At 46.4% G+C, this 19,856-nt stretch overlaps 1 protein-coding gene across 3 annotated transcripts in view; it reads left to right on the top strand.

Moving 5' to 3' along the window:
- Window positions 1-19,856, top strand: part of LOC144764009 (uncharacterized) — a 147,359-nt gene that overhangs the window by 112,456 nt on the left and 15,047 nt on the right. The window contains exon 12 of one of the 3 annotated variants that reach the window (XM_078650140.1): window positions 3,627-3,754. The exons of the other annotated variants lie outside the window; for them this stretch is intronic. Coding sequence (XP_078506266.1) covers window positions 3,627-3,667 — 41 coding nt within the window. The 3' untranslated portion in view covers window positions 3,668-3,754. Of the gene's footprint in view, window positions 1-3,626; window positions 3,755-19,856 lie in introns of those variants that run through there. 3 annotated transcript variants of the gene reach the window in all.

Below are 19,856 nucleotides of genomic sequence, written 5' to 3' on the forward strand. Positions count from 1 at the left end.
TATCTTGGCAGGTTTAGGACCAGTCTTGCTGCAGCGTTCTGGATGTTCTGTAGCTTGCATGTTAGGTTTTTCTTTATTCCGGCGTAGAGTGTGTTGCTGTAGTCGAGTCTGCTGGTGACCAGGGCATGAGTGACTGCCTTTCTGTGTTCGAGTGTGAACTATTTGAAGGTCTTGCGTAGGAGGTGGAGGTTGTGGAAGCAGGAGGACGAGACGGCATTGGTCTGGCGGTCCAGTTTGAGTTTGGAGTCCAGGATGATTCCCAGGTTGTATGCGCGGTCCGTGGGGGTGGGCACGCATCCGAGGGTGGGGGGCCATTAGGTGTCGTTCCAGGCGTCAGGGTGTGGGCCCATGATGAGTAATTCTGTTTTGTTGGTGTTTAGTTGAAGGCAGCTATTTTTCATTCATTGGGCAACGGCTTTCATGCCTTCTTGAAAATGGTGTCTGGCGGTGTTGGGTTCGTTGGATAGGGAGAGAATGAGTTGGGTGTCATCTGCGTATGACACAATGTTGAGTCCGTAGGTTCTGATGATGGGGGTATGCAGAGCCATGTAGATGTTGAAGAGTGAAGGGCTGAGGGATGACCCCTGGGGGACTCCGCAGGTGGTTGGTGTAGGGTCCGAGAGGAAGGTGGGGAGTCTGACCAGCTGCGTTCTGCTGGAGAGGAAAGAGCGGATCCATCAAGGGTCTTGTCTTGAATCCGTGCGTCGTGCAGTCTGTGTATTAGGGTGCGGTGAGAGACTGTGTTGAACGTCGCTGAGAGGTCGAGGAGGAGGGCTGCTATTTCTCCTTTGTCCAGTAGGGTGCGGATGTCATCTGTTGCGGAGAGGAGAGCTGTTTCCGTGCTGTGGTTTTTTTCTGAAGCAGGATTGGGAGGAGTTGAGGATGTTGTGCTCTTCCATGAATGTGGGGAGTTGGCTGTTGATGGCTTTCTCGATGACTTTCGCTGGGAAGGGGAGCAGGGAGATGGGTCTGTAGTTTTAGAGGTTGGTGGGGTCCGCTGAGGGTTTCTTGAGGAGGGGATTGATCTTGGCGTGTTTCAAGTCATCGGGGAACGATGCGGTGGCCAGGGAGCGGTTGATGGTGTGGCGGAGCATGGGTGCGATGTTGTCAGCGGCTCTGTTGACAATGTGGTGGGGACAGTGGTCAGTGGGGGCCCCAGAGTGGATTGAGTTCATTGTCTTCAGTGTGTCTTCGGTGGTGACGGCTGCCCAGTCGATCGTTGGCTTCATGGTGTCGGGGTGGTTGGTGAGGGTTCAGTGTGTTGGTTCATCGAAGTTGTCGTAGATGCTCTTGCTGTTGTTTTGGGAAAAGGTGCTCAGTTTGTCGCAGAGGTCTTGTGAGGGTGGGATGTTGGTGGGCTCGCTGGAAGGTTGGGAGAACTCCTTGATTATGTTGAAAGTTTTTTGCTGTTGTGTGCGTGGGTGGAGATTCTGTTTAAGGCAACTCTGAACTCTGCTCCCAAACTGGTCACTGGATCATAAAAACATGATCACATCACACCGGACCTAAATCAGATCAATTGGCTTTTGCTCGATGCTAGGATTCAGTTCAAGATTGCCATTGCCTGATGCACAAATCCCTTCAATATAACACCCCTATTTACCTGCCAAAAATACTCTAACTTTCTGGTCTACATTGGGCCCTAAGAAGCTCTTACACTCTCCTGATAAAACCTCACAAACTCAACAAAAAAAACCTACAACCACTCATCTCCAGTCTTGCCCCCAGAACATGGACTGCCCTTCCTCCTGTTATCAGATCTAACCCTTTGACCGCCTCATTAAAAAAAAAAACAAGTCAAAGGGTTACTCCTGAATAACCAGTTGCAACAATCGACCTGAAGACACCATAACTAACTTTCATTTCTTATCTACAACATCGGTCTCTCATTCAATGATGCAATTTTTGTTACTTTACATGTACCACATATTTGGTTTGCTCCTTTTGTACCTTTGCTTGCTAACTTACTATGGGCCCGATTCACAAAAGTAATCTGAGACAAAATCCTAACTTTACGACTTTCGGTATTCACAAAGCGCATTTAGGAGTAGTAAAGTTAGGATTTTCACTCAGTTAAACTTAAGTTGTGGTCTTAAGTTTATCGTAAGTTTAACTTAAGACCAAAACTTAGGTTTAACTGAGACAAAGTTTTGGTCTTAAGTTTAAGTTTGGGTCTTAGGTTTAATTTAAGACCAAAACTTAAGTTTAACTAAGACAAAGTTTTGGTCTTAAGTTTAAGTTTTGGTCGGAAGTTTAACTTAAGACCAAAACTTAGGTTTAACTGAGAATTGGTCTTAAGTTTAAGTTTTGGCCTTAAGTCTAACTTAAAAGCAAAACTTAAGTTTAACTGAGACAAAATCCTAATTTTACTACTCTTAAATGCCCTTTCTGAATACCGAAAGTCGTAAAGTTAGGATTTTGTCTCAGATTACTTTTGTCAATCGGGCACTTTGTTTATTATGTACTCTTCTACATCCCAATCTTATCTGCATCTTTGTACAATGCTCTGATACCCTTATGGGTCATATTTGCGCTATATACAACTTTCAATTAAACAAATAAATGAATGCTCGTGTCAGTAATATGGCTGTCTGTGCCCTGCCATTTCTAAGAAACAGACATAGTTTTTATTAAACCAATGAGGAAAATAAATTGTTTTAAGAGCCCCCCTCTGCAGTGCCCTTCCATTCCTTCAGCTATGGGTAAAGACAAGGGCAGGAGAAGCGTGGGCAGAAGCTGTCCATGGAAGGCATACAGGGACATACACATGGGGTATTGAGACAGAGGAGACAGCATGAGTTCTTTACGTAACGACAAGATTACTGCAAGATATTGACAATGCGACACTGTATAACTTTCTTCACACTTGTGTCACCTAAATTTTAGACACACAAAACCCACTTCTAGCAGACACTATTGTACCGATTCACAAACACACACACAGCTAAACATCAAAATTCAGTACCCTCATCTAAGAAGTTAGCCTTAATTTATGGTCATGCTGTTCGATACTGTATGATCGTTCTGTTTGTACATACTACAGTCTGCTGTCCTCTTCATGTGTGCAGAAGCCTGGGTGGTTTCATATTTTCTTGCAGAGGTCCAAACGCTTTTTTTCTGACAATTAAACTTTGGTGTAGATTTAATTGTAATGTATGTGATTTGTGCCGTTTATGCTGTCCCATTCTCCCGTCATGCTGTATCAAAATATTAAATGTTGAACTCTGCCGTTGCAGAAGGTAAAGCTACAGTTTAATCACCATTCTGTGTTGTACATACTAAAGCCACCCCATGATCCATACATTGCAAATGAATGTTCTTTCCACTGTAAAGCTATTCCATGATTACAAAGTCAAGTTTGTCTCAAGTTGCTTATGCTTTAAGATGCTCTGTGTTGATCTAAGATGCATGACATCATTTGAGATGCTGTGGTGTATGCAGTGCTGTAACACAGTGTGTGGTATTGAGCAGTCAGTTTGATATCTGCAGTGTGTGGTATTGAGCAGTCAGTTGTATATCTGCAGTGAGTGGTATTGAGCAGTCAGTTGTATATCCGCAGTGTGTAGTATTGTGCAGTCAGCTGGATCTCAGTGTGGCATCTAAGACTGTTCTATTTTTGTTTATAGAGCTTCCGATCCCAGAGAAACCCAAATGGAACAAGCACTGATGACTGAATCTCTGAGAAAATTACATTTCAGATGGCCAATGGAAGTGGATGATCTATAATAATATCAATAAAGCAGTTTAAGCATGACTGTGGTGTTTGTTGAATCTGCTCTACAGTGGCGAAGAGCACACCTCTGTAGAGAATATGTTCATAGGATAGGGGGAATAGGGCATATTATTCAGTCTCATTTTTATGTGTCTTGTAACTTTGTTAAAGTTGGTTGCATCCCCAGCCAATAACTCCTGGGTACCGCCTGTAGCATCGCGAGGAAAAACTTGTTACACCACCAAAGTCACTGTCTGTTCAGTAATGTTTTTCAATTCATTCCTTCATTAAACTTCTCAGCTAAGGGCCTGAGGGTGATGAGTCAAGACAGATCACTGAAAACAAAGCCATGCTGCACCGTGCTGCGTTACTTTCAAAGCACAGGGCTGCATCATAATTACAACAATATGACGGATCCCTGTGGTCCCCCCTGCACTGGCACAACATTGGCTGCCATGCTCCAACGCAGACACTCTTGCACCATGATGAAAGGGTACCTGCGTTGTGGGGATGATTGTTTTTGTGCAGGAAGGGAGACTTTACGACATTAAAAAAATCACGAGAGGCATTTTACTCTTTCTATGTGCTCTGCAGAATGCAGAACGCATACAAAGTGGAAAAAATGAGGAGAAATACAAGTATTTCTCCTTGTTGCGCCTCCTTACATCTCCCTCGGTGAGGGGTAGGATTCGGACGCATTCCAGGGTTTACAAAACGTTGTCAATCTGGGATTGCGCCAGAATCTATGGGTGTTACGCGGGAACACCCACAGCAAGACCCATGGCGCATCCCTTTCACGCAAAGTGCTGTATTTACAAGGCCATGAAAAGTCACTCAGGGTGGCTTTACGTGGCCTTGTAAATACAGAGCACCACACTGCACTGCCAGTGCACCAAAAAATTATGCACCAGCGGCATAAGGGGCTTGTTAATATGCCCCAGAATTCCTCAGCATGACGGTTGTGAGTTTGGATATTTTATTTTCAGGAATGTTCATAAAATAACACAATGGACTATGTGACATAAAGTGTAGGGGTGAGCGTTGAACGCAGTGGGGCGGGGTTTTCTCACACACGGCTCACTACGGTTAAGTTGGTGCGTGCGAGCGAGAAAATCCAATGGTAGGATAAGTCCAGTTTCGCAAGGCGGCCTTGGATAGGTCACTACCTCTTGCGTTGAGAAAGCTGATACGCAAGTAGAAAATCTCCTGAGTTGCAGAAAGAAGCATCGCCCTCTGTCGCGACACATAATGCTGTTCATGACAATTTTACAGCACAGAACAAGCTCCTGGCACTAAAAATCAGCACAATGTGACAAAATCACATAGGTTGTTGTACTCGTTCTGTAAACAGAATTGTAAGTTACTTAGAGAGCCAAAGTTACACTCACTGAATACTTGAAGAAAACAGTGTCAACTGTTCCATGGGAATGCAGGGTCAATAGCCTGGACTGGGGAAACTGAGCATGGCAACCATTCTGGACAGTCTGAAAACTCACTGCAATACAAAAACAAATCCACAAAATGGCTAACTGGAGAAAGCCTGAATCTTGTCTGAAACAACACCCATAGAAAGAAGAGTGCATCAGCTACTTAAAAATGCAAAACAAAGGAAACCCGAAGTGTTTGTCAAAGATTAAATGTAAAAAAGCAACAACACAATAGAGTAAATCAGTTTGGGAAGAGTAAAAGAGAGCAGAGGAAGGGAGATGACTGCAGTTGTACAAAGCCTGTCAACCAAAAGTCCATCACAACTATATGGAAGCACTAATGGTGTATCTGCAATAAATCCCTGACCGACGAGAGTCTGCCATCAAAAAAGCTGAATTAAAAACCATTTCAAAAGCAAAGATAAAACCCATCTTAAAGAACACTAAAAAGAAATGGCGTATCTGGTCCCAATGGATTTCCTGCGTCATTTTTTACAGACTATATAGATTTGTGGCAGACATGCTGACACTGCTTAACGAGCACTGCTTGAAGGCTAAAGAAGTGCCATATAATTGTCGAAGATCCTTCTTAGTGGCCAGACACAAAAAGGGCCATCACTCTTCTCTGAGCAATCGCAAGTCAATAGCTTTCTTGGACATTGAGGGGTAATGCTTTACTAAGGTCATGTTAAAGCACTTAAAGCACTTTGGAACAGGTATATCACAATACATTGATGCATATTTACCGCTAGGGCCATGTTGAAGCACTTTAGAATGGGTATATCACAATAAATTGATGCATATTTACTGCTAAGGCCATGTTGAAGCACTTGGAATGGGTATATCACAATAAATTGATGCATATTTACCGCTAAGGCCATGTTGAAGCACTTTGGAATGGGTATATCACAATAAATTGATGCATATTTACTGCTAAGGCCATGTTGAAACCGGTCCCCGGTAGCTTGTCTCCTTTTCTGGTGAAGAATTGGTTTGGTAGTTTGGTCTGCCCTGTTCCCATGATGCACTGGGCCAGGGACAGACTAATTTGCATATAGCCAGGTTCTGAGCCGGGATGGGGCAGTGAGCTAAATAACGGTGATGGATCAAGCCCTGATCTTTGGACTGGGTAAGAGTGGTCTGCTTAATTCAGACACTCTGTTCATCACCACCCCCTTTTCTGAATCGTTTTTGGCCACTATAGGTGTGGCAGGGTATACTCAGACATGAGTCCCTTGCTCACTGCTCCATCAGGATTCAAGCAAGCCGGGCCGACGAGGCAGAAATGCCAGAAACCGGTCCCCGGTAGCTTGTCTCCTTTCTGGTGAAGAATTGGTTTGGTAGTTTGGTCTGCCCTGTTCCCATGATGCACTGGGCCAGGGACAGACTAATTTGCATATAGCCAGGTTCTGAGCCGGGATGGGGCAGTGAGCTAAATAACGGTGATGGATCAAGCCCTGATCTTTGGACTGGGTAAGAGTGGTCTGCTTAATTCAGACACTCTGTTCATCACCACCCCCTTTTCTGAATCGTTTTTGGCCACTATAGGTGTGGCAGGGTATACTCAGACATGAGTCCCTTGCTCACTGCTCCATCAGGATACAAGCAAGCCGGGCCGACGAGGCTGAAATGCCAGAAACCGGTCCCCGGTAGCTTGTCTCCTTTCTGGTGAAGAATTGGTTTGGTAGTTTGGTCTGCCCTGTTCCCATGATGCACTGGGCCAGGGACAGACTAATTTGCATATAGCCAGGTTCTGAGCCGGGATGGGGCAGTGAGCTAAATAACGGTGATGGATCAAGCCCTGATCTTTGGACTGGGTAAGAGTGGTCTGCTTAATTCAGACACTCTGTTCATCACCACCCCCTTTTCTGAATCGTTTTTGGCCACTATAGGTGTGACAGGGTATACTCAGACATGAGTCCCTTGCTCACTGCTCCATCAGGATTCAAGCAAGCCGGGCCGACGAGGCTGAAATGCCAGAAACCGGTCCCCAGTAGCTTGTCTCCTTTCTGGTGAAGAATTGGTTTGATAGTTTGGTCTGCCCTGTTCCCATGATGCACTGGGCCAGGGACAGACTAATTTGCATATAGCCAGGTTCTGAGCCGGGATGGGGCAGTGAGCTAAATAACGGTGATGGATCAAGCCCTGATCTTTGGACTGGGTAAGAGTGGTCTGCTTAATTCAGACACTCTGTTCATCACCACCTCCTTTTCTGAATCGTTTTTGGCCACTATAGGTGTGGCAGGGTATACTCAGACATGAGTCTCTTGCTCACTGCTCCATCAGGATTCAAGCAAGCCGGGCCGACGAGGCTGAAATGCCAGAAACCGGTCCCCGGTAGCTTGTCTCCTTTCTGGTGAAGAATTGGTTTGGTAGTTTGGTCTGCCCTGTTCCCATGATGCACTGGGCCAGGGACAGACTAATTTGCATATAGCCAGGTTCTGAGCCGGGATGGGGCAGTGAGCTAAATAACGGTGATGGATCAAGCCCTGATCTTTGGACTGGGTAAGAGTGGTCTGCTTAATTCAGACACTCTGTTCATCACCACCCCCTTTTCTGAATCGTTTTTGGCCACTATAGGTGTGGCAGGGTATACTCAGACATGAGTCCCTTGCTCACTGCTCCATCAGGATTCAAGCAAGCCGGGCCGACGAGGCTGAAATGCCAGAAACCGGTCCCCGGTAGCTTGTCTCCTTTCTGGTGAAGAATTGGTTTGGTAGTTTGGTCTGCCCTGTTCCCATGATGCACTGGGCCAGGGACAGACTAATTTGCATATAGCCAGGTTCTGAGCCGGGATGGGGCAGTGAGCTAAATAATGGTGATGGATCAAGCCCTGATCTGTGGACTGGGTAAGAGTGGTCTGCTTAATTCAGACACTCTGTTCATCACCACCCCCTTTTCTGAATCGTTTTTGGCCACTATAGGTGTGGCAGGGTATACTCAGACATGAGTCCCTTGCTCACTGCTCCATCAGGATTCAAGCAAGCCGGGCCGACGAGGCTGAAATGCCAGAAACCGGTCCCCGGTAGCTTGTCTCCTTTCTGGTGAAGAATTGGTTTGGTAGTTTGGTCTGCCCTGTTCCCATGATGCACTGGGCCAGGGACAGACTAATTTGCATATAGCCAGGTTCTGAGCCGGGATGGGGCAGTGAGCTAAATAACGGTGATGGATCAAGCCCTGATCTTTGGACTGGGTAAGAGTGGTCTGCTTAATTCAGACACTCTGTTCATCACCACTCCCTTTTCTGAATCGTTTTTGGCCACTATAGGTGTGGCAGGGTATACTCAGACATGAGTCCCTTGCTCACTGCTCCATCAGGATTCAAGCAAGCCGGGCCGACGAGGCTGAAATGCCAGAAACTGGTCCCCGGTAGCTTGTCTCCTTTCTGGTGAAGAATTGGTTTGGTAGTTTGGTCTGCCCTGTTCCCATGATGCACTGGGCCAGGGACAGACTAATTTGCATATAGCCAGGTTCTGATCCGGGATGGGGCAGTGAGCTAAATAACGGTGATGGATCAAGCCCTGATCTTTGGACTGGGTAAGAGTGGTCTGCTTAATTCAGACACTCTGTTCATCACCACCCCCTTTTCTGAATCGTTTTTGGCCACTATAGGTGTGGCAGGGTATACTCAGACATGAGTCCCTTGCTCACTGCTCCATCAGGATTCAAGCAAGCCGGGCCGATGAGGCTGAAATGCCAGAAACCGGTCCCCGGTAGCTTGTCTCCTTTCTGGTGAAGAATTGGTTTGGTAGTTTGGTCTGCCCTGTTCCCATGATGCACTGGGCCTGGGACAGACTAATTTGCATATAGCCAGGTTCTGAGCCGGGATGGGGCAGTGAGCTAAATAACGGTGATGGATCAAGCCCTGATCTTTGGACTGGGTAAGAGTGGTCTGCTTAATTCAGACACTCTGTTCATCACCACCCCCTTTTCTGAATCGAAGGCCATGTTGAAGCACTTGGAATGGGTATATCACAATAAATTGATGCATATTTACTGCTAAGGCCATGTTGAAGCACTTTGGAATCGGTATATCACAATACATTGATGCATATTTACCATAAAGGCCATGTTGAAGCACTTGGAATGGGTATATCACAATAAATTGATGCATATTTACTGCTAAGGCCATGTTGAAGCACTTTGGAATCGGTATATCACAATAAATTGATGCATATTTACCACTAGGCCATGATGAAGCACTTTGGAATCGGTATATCACAATAAATTGATGCATATTTACCACTAAGGCCATGTTGAAGCACTTGGAATGGGTATATCACAATATATTGATGCATATTTACCACTAAGGCCATGTTGAAGCACTTGGAATGGGTATATCACAATAAATTGATGCATATTTACTGCTAAGGCCATTTGAAGCACTTTGGAATCGGTATATCACAATAAATTGATGCATATTTACCACTAAGGCCATGTTGAAGCACTTGGAATGGGTATATCACAATAAATTGATGCATATTTACCACTAAGGCCATGTTGAAGCACTTGGAATGGGTATATCACAATAAATTGATGCATATTTACTGCTAAGGCCATTTGAAGCACTTTGGAATCGGTATATCACAATAAATTGATGCATATTTACCACTAAGGCCATGTTGAAGCACTTGGAATGGGTATATCACAATAAATTGATGCATATTTACTGCTAAGGCCATTTGAAGCACTTTGGAATTGGTATATCACAATAAATTGATGCATATTTACCACTAAGGCCATGTTGAAGCACTTGGAATGGGTATATCACAATAATTGATGCATATTTATCCAACTGGCTTAAAGAAGGGCAGTAACATTGATGACAACGTGGTTCTCTCATTTAAAATACATTAAACCAACATGCGAGGTAATATACTGTAAGCGGCCTTCAGTGACTTCAAACAGCATGTGACTCGGTAGACTGTGGAAAATTATGGGGGGAGTTGAAACTTGGGGGATCCCCCCAGTCTTCTAAACGCTGTCTTCAGTGTAAACTCAGACCATCAGGGCAGAAATCAGGCACCATCCATGAGCACCAGAGGGGATATTAACACCTAAAGGTTTGGAGCGAGGCTGCGTTCTTGCACCCTTGCTTTTCAATCTGTATATAGGCGACACGGGACTAGCTTTGGAAGATGCTGACCCCATCCATCCCACCCAAATTATGTTGTCGACCACTGATGGCACAGGGATACTAGACACAGCAGCAATAGGTTTGCAAAGGAAACTAAACAAGCTGAGTGTATACAGGATCAATAATGCGAACAGTAAAGTGATCATCCTTGGCCAGAAGATGCTCGAGAAGGGAAACAGGCATCTAAACAACACCAAGCCTGAGCACAGAGAAGACATAAAAACTGTTCATACGGTTGGATGACCAGGGAAGCCACAAAAGTCAACCTCCATCTACGAAAACAACAGATATAGCACTGAACAATTCTTTTCTTCTGTTTTTGTATTGACTTTATCAAACAGTTTCCAAAAATGGCACATAGCATATCAGGCCTTTTATTAGGCTATGTTCCACTTGCAACACTGCATCTAACCAATACTTGGGACTTGAAGCTACCACTGCCCAACTAATACAATTGATACAAACAAAAGGGGTCCCAGAACATAAACGATTCACAAAATAAAAGATGATTATAGACTAAATTGCAAAAAAGATTGCAAAATTGTTTTTAATCACATGCATAAATATTTATGCATTTTTACGAATTATCTTCAATTGATTGAATGTGCTGGTTGTGATTAAAAACAATTTTGCAATCTTTTTTCCAATTTAGTCTATAATCATCTTTTATTTTGTGAATCGTTTATGTTCTGGGACCCCTTTTGTTTGTATCATTAATTCACCCAGGTCCCAGTGGCTTATTTGGGTAAACCCGTGTGTTTCTGACACAACTAATACAATTGGCGATCAAACAAGCTAAACTAACTTAATCAGCACAGAATTACTCCACAGTTGCATGACAATCAAAACATTAGGCAAGCCAAAAGTTGTTGCACCTTTCCCTCAGTTTCGAGAAAAAAAGTTGGTTATTTACAATAAGATCCTGGTCAGTTTCTCAGAGCTTTTCACTATGATTGGTCTGATGAAGGAAGAGATGCCATATGCTCTTCTAGCAAAATATAGCGCAAATACTTACTTCACCTCATAAGCATTAGCAAACAATGGATGCCTACAAGCATGTACATTTCTGTGAAATTTTTTTTTGCAACTAAATCTCAGGATTTGTGAGGAGGCAGTGAAAGCATGCTTGAGAGGTGTAGATCATATGGCCAAACTGACATAAGCGCATACAACACCGAATACTGGTTTTTAGCTTTTTTCTTTTTATCTTTCTGAATTGTTTTATACAAATATATAAACTATTGGCCATATGCATGAACACATTTTCCCATTGACACAGAATGGGCAAAACCCTTTGATGCATCTGGCACTACATTCTATTGCAATGATTTAACATGACTGTGCAATACATATTTTATTCATATATTTTGATTACATTATTCATAAATGTGGATGACACACACACTTTAGTACACTATATTTGTTCAATATACATATATCATACACTACACATGCACATGTAGCATTGTAAGTGTAAAAGATGGTGTGAGCAGCGTGTGTACCGCGCTGGTGGCGAGAGCCTTACTTTATGCTGAGAGAGACTGGTTGATTTTAAGAACTGCTCTTTCCGCGTGTCAGAAGTGTTTTAAAACTTTTAAATTTGGATGAAATGTAATACTGTGTGTGCCTGCTCATTTTGCACATCCCCTTACACTTACCCTGATTCTTGTCGATCCCCGGTCCGTCACGGCTACTGGTGCCGGTTGAACGGAGGGACGCGACTCCTCCCCCTCATTAACTGTGAAAAGCTGAGGGAAGCCAGGCCTCGCTGGTGTGAGCAGCGTGTGTATCGCGCTGGTGGCGAGAGCCTTACTTTATGCTAAGAGAGACTGGTTGATTTTAAGAACTGCTCTTTCCGCGTGTCAGAAGTGTTTTAAAACTTTTAAATTTGGATGAAATGTAATACTGTGTGTGCTTGCTCATTTTGCACATCCCCTCACACTTCCCCGGTCCGTCACGGCTACTGGTGCCGGTTGAACGGAGGGACACGACTCCTCCCCCTCTCTCGCCCCCCCCCCCTCGCTCCCTCCTCCTATAAAAAAACATGGGAGCAAGGCAGCGCAGCGGACGAGCGCAGCGGGCGCGCCGATGGCTGGCGCTTAAGGCAAGTCCATCTGCGCCCGTCCGCGTCCGGACCGCGGCCAGCGCCAGCCTAGCTGCCGGTGAGTTTAGTGATACTAAGAGGATTGTTTGGTCCAGGTCAGAACTATTGGCATTGAACACAGAAAAATCGTGTCAGGCGACCAAGTTTAACTTGGCTAACTATGATCTACCGCCGTCATGCTTGCTTTGTAGCAAGATATTTTGTGATGGTCCGTTCTTAAAAAAATCATATTCAAAATCAAAAATCAAACCTATAGTTAATACCTCTGATACTTTCTTTAGGGCTGGCCTACTTTATTGCAGATCCCGCCCTAGGCATGCTGACGATATCTGGCTGTGACTGGCGGATTCTGAGTGGGACGCCTTATTTCTTACAGAAACATGGCTGAATGAAGACAATATGGCCTCCATTCCTCTGGCTGTCCCGCCGGGCTTCAAAATGAGCTTCTCGAACAGAGAGGAGGATAGAAGGGGTGGCGGGGTGGCTATTATCTTTAAGGACAAATACACATTGGCATCCTCTACACCTACCACTATCCCCGGCATAGAGGGGCTACACTTCTGCCTTCAAATCAACCCCCAATTGTCTTTGGCCGGCCTGATTATTTACAGACCCCCGGATTGCTCCTCAATAAATACCTGTGAACTTATGGACTTTATAGTCCAAAGTTCTCTAGTTCACTCACATTATATTATAGTTGGTGATTTTAATGTCCATGCAGATAGGCCTGGCTGCCCCCAAGCCACTCAACGTATCACAACGCTGAAAGCTGCAAACCTTATTCAAATCATTTCTGGACCGACGCACCGGGCAGGTCATATGCTGGATTTAATTTTTTCCAACATACTGGACATGACAGCCAAACCTCCGCAACCACTGCTATGGACGGATCACTTTTTAATTCCCTTTTCAATCTCATTCCCATCCCATTACCAGACAAATGGGAGACGCTCATATGTGCGCAGAAAATGGGATAACATATCAGCTGACACCCTCTGTCCTGCTCTTGCAGCTGCCCCCCCAGCCCTGACTATAGACGTGAACACTGATGCGGTGGCGCTGAACCGCTGGATAGGAAACACGGTGGAAACTATTGCTCCTGCAAAAGTCGCCACGTCACGCAGAGAATCCCCCTCCGCCCCATGGTTCTCCACAGAGCTGATAGCTGAAAAAAGCAATTGCAAAAGGTTGGAGCGCCTATGGCGGGTAAATTATTGTGAATCAGCAAAAACGTGCTACAAAAAGCCCTCCGTGGTCTTCATCAATCTATAAAAAAAGCAAAAAAATTATTCATTGCGACCTCCATTCAGCAAGCGGAGCAATCAAGCAAAGAAGTTTTCAAGATTGTCCAATCCTTCTTTAAACCTAGAGCTATTGAGACTGAAGTCACTCCGTCAGAGAGATTCTGTGAAGACATCTCGGACTTCTTTGATAAAAAAATTATGAAAGTCTACGATACCTTCACTAGCCCCAGGCCCACAGTAATGACGGACATGGCTAAAAATGTGATGCCCCCCCTTTCCCTAGCTCAATTCCATCCTATCTCCCTCCCCGAGGCACTGAAGGAATTACAAAAATGCAAATCAGGGGCCCCGGATGACCCCTGCCCGCACAAGCTTTGGAAAATGATGTCAGACTCAATTGTATTACCACTCTTACATATTTGGAATACGTCCATTGCAACAGGTATGTTCCCTGAGTGTTGGAAACACGCCACACTTCTCCCTCTGAAAAAGAAGTCCACTGGCGCCCCCGATGACTTAAGTAATCTCCGCCCAATCTCCCTTTTAGCAGCCCCAGGCAAAATGCTCGAAAAATTGATACAACGACAACTGAACAGCTTTATTGAGGAAAAAGGGATTCTGCATGAAACACAGTCAGGTTTCAGATCAGGTTTCAGCACCGAGACCGCCCTTATCGAGGTGGCTGAATCGATTAGGTGATCCTTAGATTCAGGAGCATCAGCTATGCTGGTGCTCCTGGATCTATCAGCCGCGTTTGATACGGTGGATCATGGCAGATTGCTGCTACGGTTGGAGGACATTGGTCTGGAAGACAGGGCACTGAGTTGGCTCCACTCCTACCTCACAGACCGTTCCCAGAAAGTGGCCCTGGGCACCTTCTCCTCTAAGCCAAAACGTCTCTGGTGCGGCGTTCCTCAGGGGTCGGCACTCAGCCCTTTACTTTTTAATGTTTATCTTGCCCCACTTTTTACCCTGATTGCCAAATGGGGGGTTAAGGCGATTTCGTATGCAGATGATACGCAATTAGTCTTCCCCTTTTTGGATGTGACGGAGGCAGCTTTTAGTAAAATGAGGGGCTGCCTTCGAGATGTGGCCAGCTGGATGAATGACAATAAACTAAAACTGAATGCAGGCAAAACTGAGGTGGTATTCTTTGGTAAAAACATTCACCCCCCTTCGGACCTGTGGTGGCCTCCTGAAATGGGTCCACCACCATCCCCCAGTACCAATGCGAAGAATTTGGGAGTAAGATGGGACAAGAGTCTCTCTTTTTCTTCTCATATACAGCAGGTCACATCTGGATGTCTTCACAAACTTAGGAACCTCCGTAAGTTCCTCTCTCTTCTACCAGAAGATTGTCGCAAAATGGTAGTCCATGCGACAGTTACATCCAGATTGGACTACGCGAACGGCCTCTATCTTGGCTTGCCAAAATATCTGGTGCAGCGCCTGCAGATCGTGCAGAATGCGGCTGTGAGACTGATAAAGCACATCCCTTTTAGACAGCATGTCTCTCCGCATCTGCGCGAACTGCATTGGCTCCCTGTGGCAAGCAGAATAAAATTCAAAGCCCTAACCCTGGCGTTCAGAGCGCTAAGGGGGACCTGTCCGAACTATTTAAAACTGAGGGGCATATTATCAAGGGGGTTTATCTCCGCTTTTTTGGCTTTAAAAGCCAAGAAAGCGGAGATAAAATTATCTCCCTATTTCCAAGCTGTCGCTAACACCAGTTAGTGACAGCAAATAGGAGATAGCGACCATCTTGGGCCCCGCTTTGCATGTCAGTGATATTTATCACTAATGACATGCAAAGGGGGCGTGCCAAGATGTTAGCGACTGGAAACAGTCGCTAACATCGCTATCTCCTATTACCAACTTTTGGAGATATTCGCGCTAAGCGCGAATATCTCCAAAAGCTAACACCTGCCCTGAGCAGTTCTTCACCATGTTATCCAATGGGAGGTGGATAACATGGCTAAGAGCATTTGCTCGATAATGCATGAATATCGCTGACTTTTCAGCGATATTCATGCATTGCGGCCGTTTTTTATCGCATTTGCGATAAACCTTGCTAATAGCAAGGTTTATCTGCGATAAAAATCGCCGATGTGCGGCGATAATTTTTGTCTCTAAACAAGTTAGAGACAAAAATTATCGCTAGTTGTTGGTAATATGCCCCTGAGACTCCCCCGCTACCATCAGGAGAGATGCCTGCGATCTAATTCCCTGCTTCAGCTGCTCGTCCCACGAGCCAGAAAAGCTAGACTTGGTGGCAGGTCCTTTTCTGCTGGCACGGCGAAACTCTGGAAACTCTGGTCATCCAATCTGCCACGACAGAATCTAGTTTTAAGAAGCAACTAAAGACCTGGCTCTTTATGCAGAAAACCTAAGCATTCTCCCTGCCTTCGCCTTGCCCAATTGCTCACTTAGCGCCGGGACACCTCCTCGTGAGGTAGCTGTTCGCGCTCTACAAATATCAGTATTATTATTATTATTATTATTAAAAGAGCATTCCTTACCATTTGTAACTGCCCCAAAATATTGCATCTCATGGGTGTTGAATAAGGTTACATACCCTGTGTCACTCACACAAGCATGGCCAGTCATATTTATTAAGAACCTGCATGCGCTTAACACATGAATTTGTGTGATATGACAGTGGCATGACGAAACGGGGGCATAGGGGGCCCTTTATTACGCCACTTTTCCATGATGCCCTCAGAGCACTCATCTCCTTTCATGTGGCCTGGTTTTTAAAGCTTTTTCACAAGTCCTATAAATTCATGAATACGACAGGAGTAATTCAAGTTTAGGGCACACCTAGTTACAGTACCATCATTGAGGCTCAAGTGTTTCACTTTATATGCATCAAAGTTACTTGTGTTTTTGACCAAATTAGGGCCTCAGCGAAACAAAGTTGCATATTTACAAGCCCCTAGCGCCACCGGAGTGACCCTCTTTTTTTACGCTCAGGTTGCGCACCTTGCATGGCTTTTGATGGCCTTGTCGATAAAGTGTAAGACCACGCAAGTCGCTGCGTGGCCTTCCATTGGGGCACGGAGGAATGCAGTGGGCATTGCTGTGGATGTTCCCGCACAACACCTATGGATTTTGACACTACCCCAGATTTGCAACATAGCGTGACTCTGGGGCGGCACCAAAAACGCATGCCTTCCAAGAGCAGGCATAAAGAGAGCTGGGGTATTGACATGATTGGCTTTGTGTGCCATTCATGCAATTTTTAACTGTATCTGAGCTTCATATGGAAGCCAGTTCATGGATAACAGATCTGGAGATATATGGTTGTATTTTTTAGTGCCTGTTAAGAGCCTACAGAAGAGTTGAGGGCAACCCTAAGGGGAACCGTCTTCGCACTTGGAAGGCCACAAAGGGTTGTGCTGCCATAGTTCAGCTTTGAAATCACTAAGACTTGCACTGCAACCTTTAGGTCTTGAGCAGGAAGAAAAGGCTTAAGTTTCCTTAAGATGCTGAGTTGGAAGTTTGCTACTTTGGTGAGGGAACTGATATGCTTCTGCATGTTCAGACTTTTGTCTAACATTATTCCAGCTGCACCTTGTTGCAGATTCAACAAGGTGCAGCTTACAGTTAGAAGCAGTAAGCTGATTCAACTATTGTTCCATGACCGGAGATTGCTTGTGTGGTGCGATTAGGAGGAATTCCGTTTTGAGGGCATTTAACTTCAAGTGGTTACGTGTCAGCAAGACCACTGACTCATTGTCAGTGAAATTGCTCTCCCACCCTCGCAGCTCCACCATTAAGTGAGGTGCCCCTGCCCCTGCACTCTTGAGTGTTGGTGATCGAGGCCCTCCTCCACCCGCAGGTTTCCCTGCGCCTCATCCCTGGTGGTCCAGTGGACCTCTGTCTCCTTTCTTTCTTTCTGCTCCTTCACTCGTTTTTCTCCACTTTCTATCTTTCACCTTTTTGCACCTCTGCTCTTTTGCGCCTTATTTCTGCCCATTTCCCTTTCTCTCCCTCTGCTCTTTCACTCGTTTTTTTCCCCTTTCTATCTTTCACCTTTCTGCACCTCTGCTCTTTTGTGCCTTATTTCTGCCCATTTTCCCTTTCTCTCCCTCTGCTCCTTCACTCGTTTTCACTCGTTTTTTTACCCTTTCTATCTTTCACCTTTCTGCTCTTTTCTGCATCTCTGCTCTTCTGTGCCTTATTTCTGCTTATTTTCCCTTTTTTCTTTATCCCTTCTTTCCTCCCTTTACCTTTCCCCGCCGCTGCTGCCCCCGCGGCCCCTCCCCCCCCAGCACGACCGGCCCAATCCAGCTCCCCTCCCCGCTCCCGCCTCCCAGCTGTCCAGCCCTCCCTGACCCCTACTTAATGGCGGCCACTGCGGGGACAGGCGAGCAAGACCACTGACTCATTGTCAGTGAAATTGCTCTCCCACCCTCGCAGCTCCACCATTAAGTGAGGTGCCCCTGCCCCTGCACTCTTGAGTGTTGGTGATCGAGGCCCTCCTCCACCCGCAGGTTTCCCTGCACCTCATCCCTGGTGGTCCAGTGGACCTCTGTCTCCTTTCTTTCTTTCTGCTCCTTCACTCGTTTTTCTCCACTTTCTATCTTTCACCTTTCTGCACCTCTGCTCTTTTGCGCCTTATTTCTGCCCATTTCCCTTTCTCTCCCTCTGCTCTTTCACTCGTTTTTTTCCCCTTTCTATCTTTCACCTTTCTGCACCTCTGCTCTTTTGTGCCTTATTTCTGCCCATTTTCCCTTTCTCTCCCTCTGCTCCTTCACTCGTTTTCACTCGTTTTTTTACCCTTCCTATCTTTCACCTTTCTGCTCTTTTCTGCATCTCTGCTCTTCTGTGCCTTATTTCTGCTTATTTTCCCTTTTTTCTTTATCCCTTCTTTCCTCCCTTAACCTTTCCCCGCCGCTGCTGCCCCCGCGGCCCCTCCCCCCCAGCACGACCGGCCCAATCCAGCTCCCCTTCCCGCTCCCGCCTCCCAGCTGTCCAGCCCTCCCCGACCCCTACTTAATGGCGGCCACTGCGGGCGCGCCGCTGGTGCACCGAAGGCGCGTCAAAGGCAAGCACGTCTGCGCCCGTCTGCGACCCGTCCGCGACCAGCACCAGGAACCCTGGACCTCCGCCCCGCCAACGCTACTACCCAGCAGCACTCCACGCACTCAACCCAGGCTGCAACAACAACTGCAAGCTAGCATCACCAGCCGACACCCATAGACCCTTCAGCTGTCACCGCTGCCGGCACACCTGCAGCACCGCCAAGAACACGGATCCAGCACAACCCGCCCACAAGAACACAACCGAACCGAAGACCCTGCAATGCATCCTCCTCAACGTCCGATCCCTCCACAAACACGCCACAGAAATCTGGGACCTCCTCGACAGCACAACCCCAGACGTAGAATTCTTCACCGAAACCTGGACCAACACCACCTCGGGACCGGACATCGCCATCGCCATCCCCCAAGGATACAAGATCTCCAGGAAGGACCGCCCCATCCACCCAGGAGGAGGAATCGCCATCGTCCACAAATCCAGCCTCCGCCTGAGCACACTCCCTGACGAGTCCACAGAACTGATGGAACACCTTCACTTCAAGATACTGGCCAGCCCCACCGCAGCCCTCTGAGGAACCCTCATCTACCGACCCCCTGGACCCCGCAGACCCTTCGCCAACTCCATCACGGACATTATCTCCCCGCAGGCCATCGCATCCACCAACTACACCCTGCTGGGAGACCTCAACTTCCACCTCGACAATCAACTGGACCCCAACACCACATCCCTCCTGGACAACCTCCACAACATTGGACTCCGCCAGATCGTGACCGAGCCCACGCACTCAGCAGGACACACCCTCGACCCCCTCTTCACTACAGGAAACTCCATCACCTTCAGCCACACCACCGAACTCCCATGGACCGACCATCGTTGCGTCCACTTCACCTTCAGAACACCCACCATCCACAGACACCAGCACCTGCTTCCACAAAGAAACTGGACCAAGATCAACGATGACCAGCTCACCTCCTCACTCAACAACTCCACCCCAACCATCGCGGAAAACGACGACCCCAACACCGCAGCCCGAACCCTGCATAGATGGATCTCGGACAGCACCAACACCATAGTCCCACTCAAGAAAAACAACAATACCCGTGCCAAGAAAGCCAGATGGTTTACCACCGAACTTCGAGAGTCCAGGCGCACATGCCGCCGCCTCGAAAAGGCCTGGAGAAACACC

Source organism: Lissotriton helveticus, chromosome 6 (genome assembly GCF_964261635.1).
Source record: "Lissotriton helveticus chromosome 6, aLisHel1.1, whole genome shotgun sequence".
In the NCBI taxonomy this organism is placed as follows: domain Eukaryota; kingdom Metazoa; phylum Chordata; class Amphibia; order Caudata; family Salamandridae; genus Lissotriton; species Lissotriton helveticus.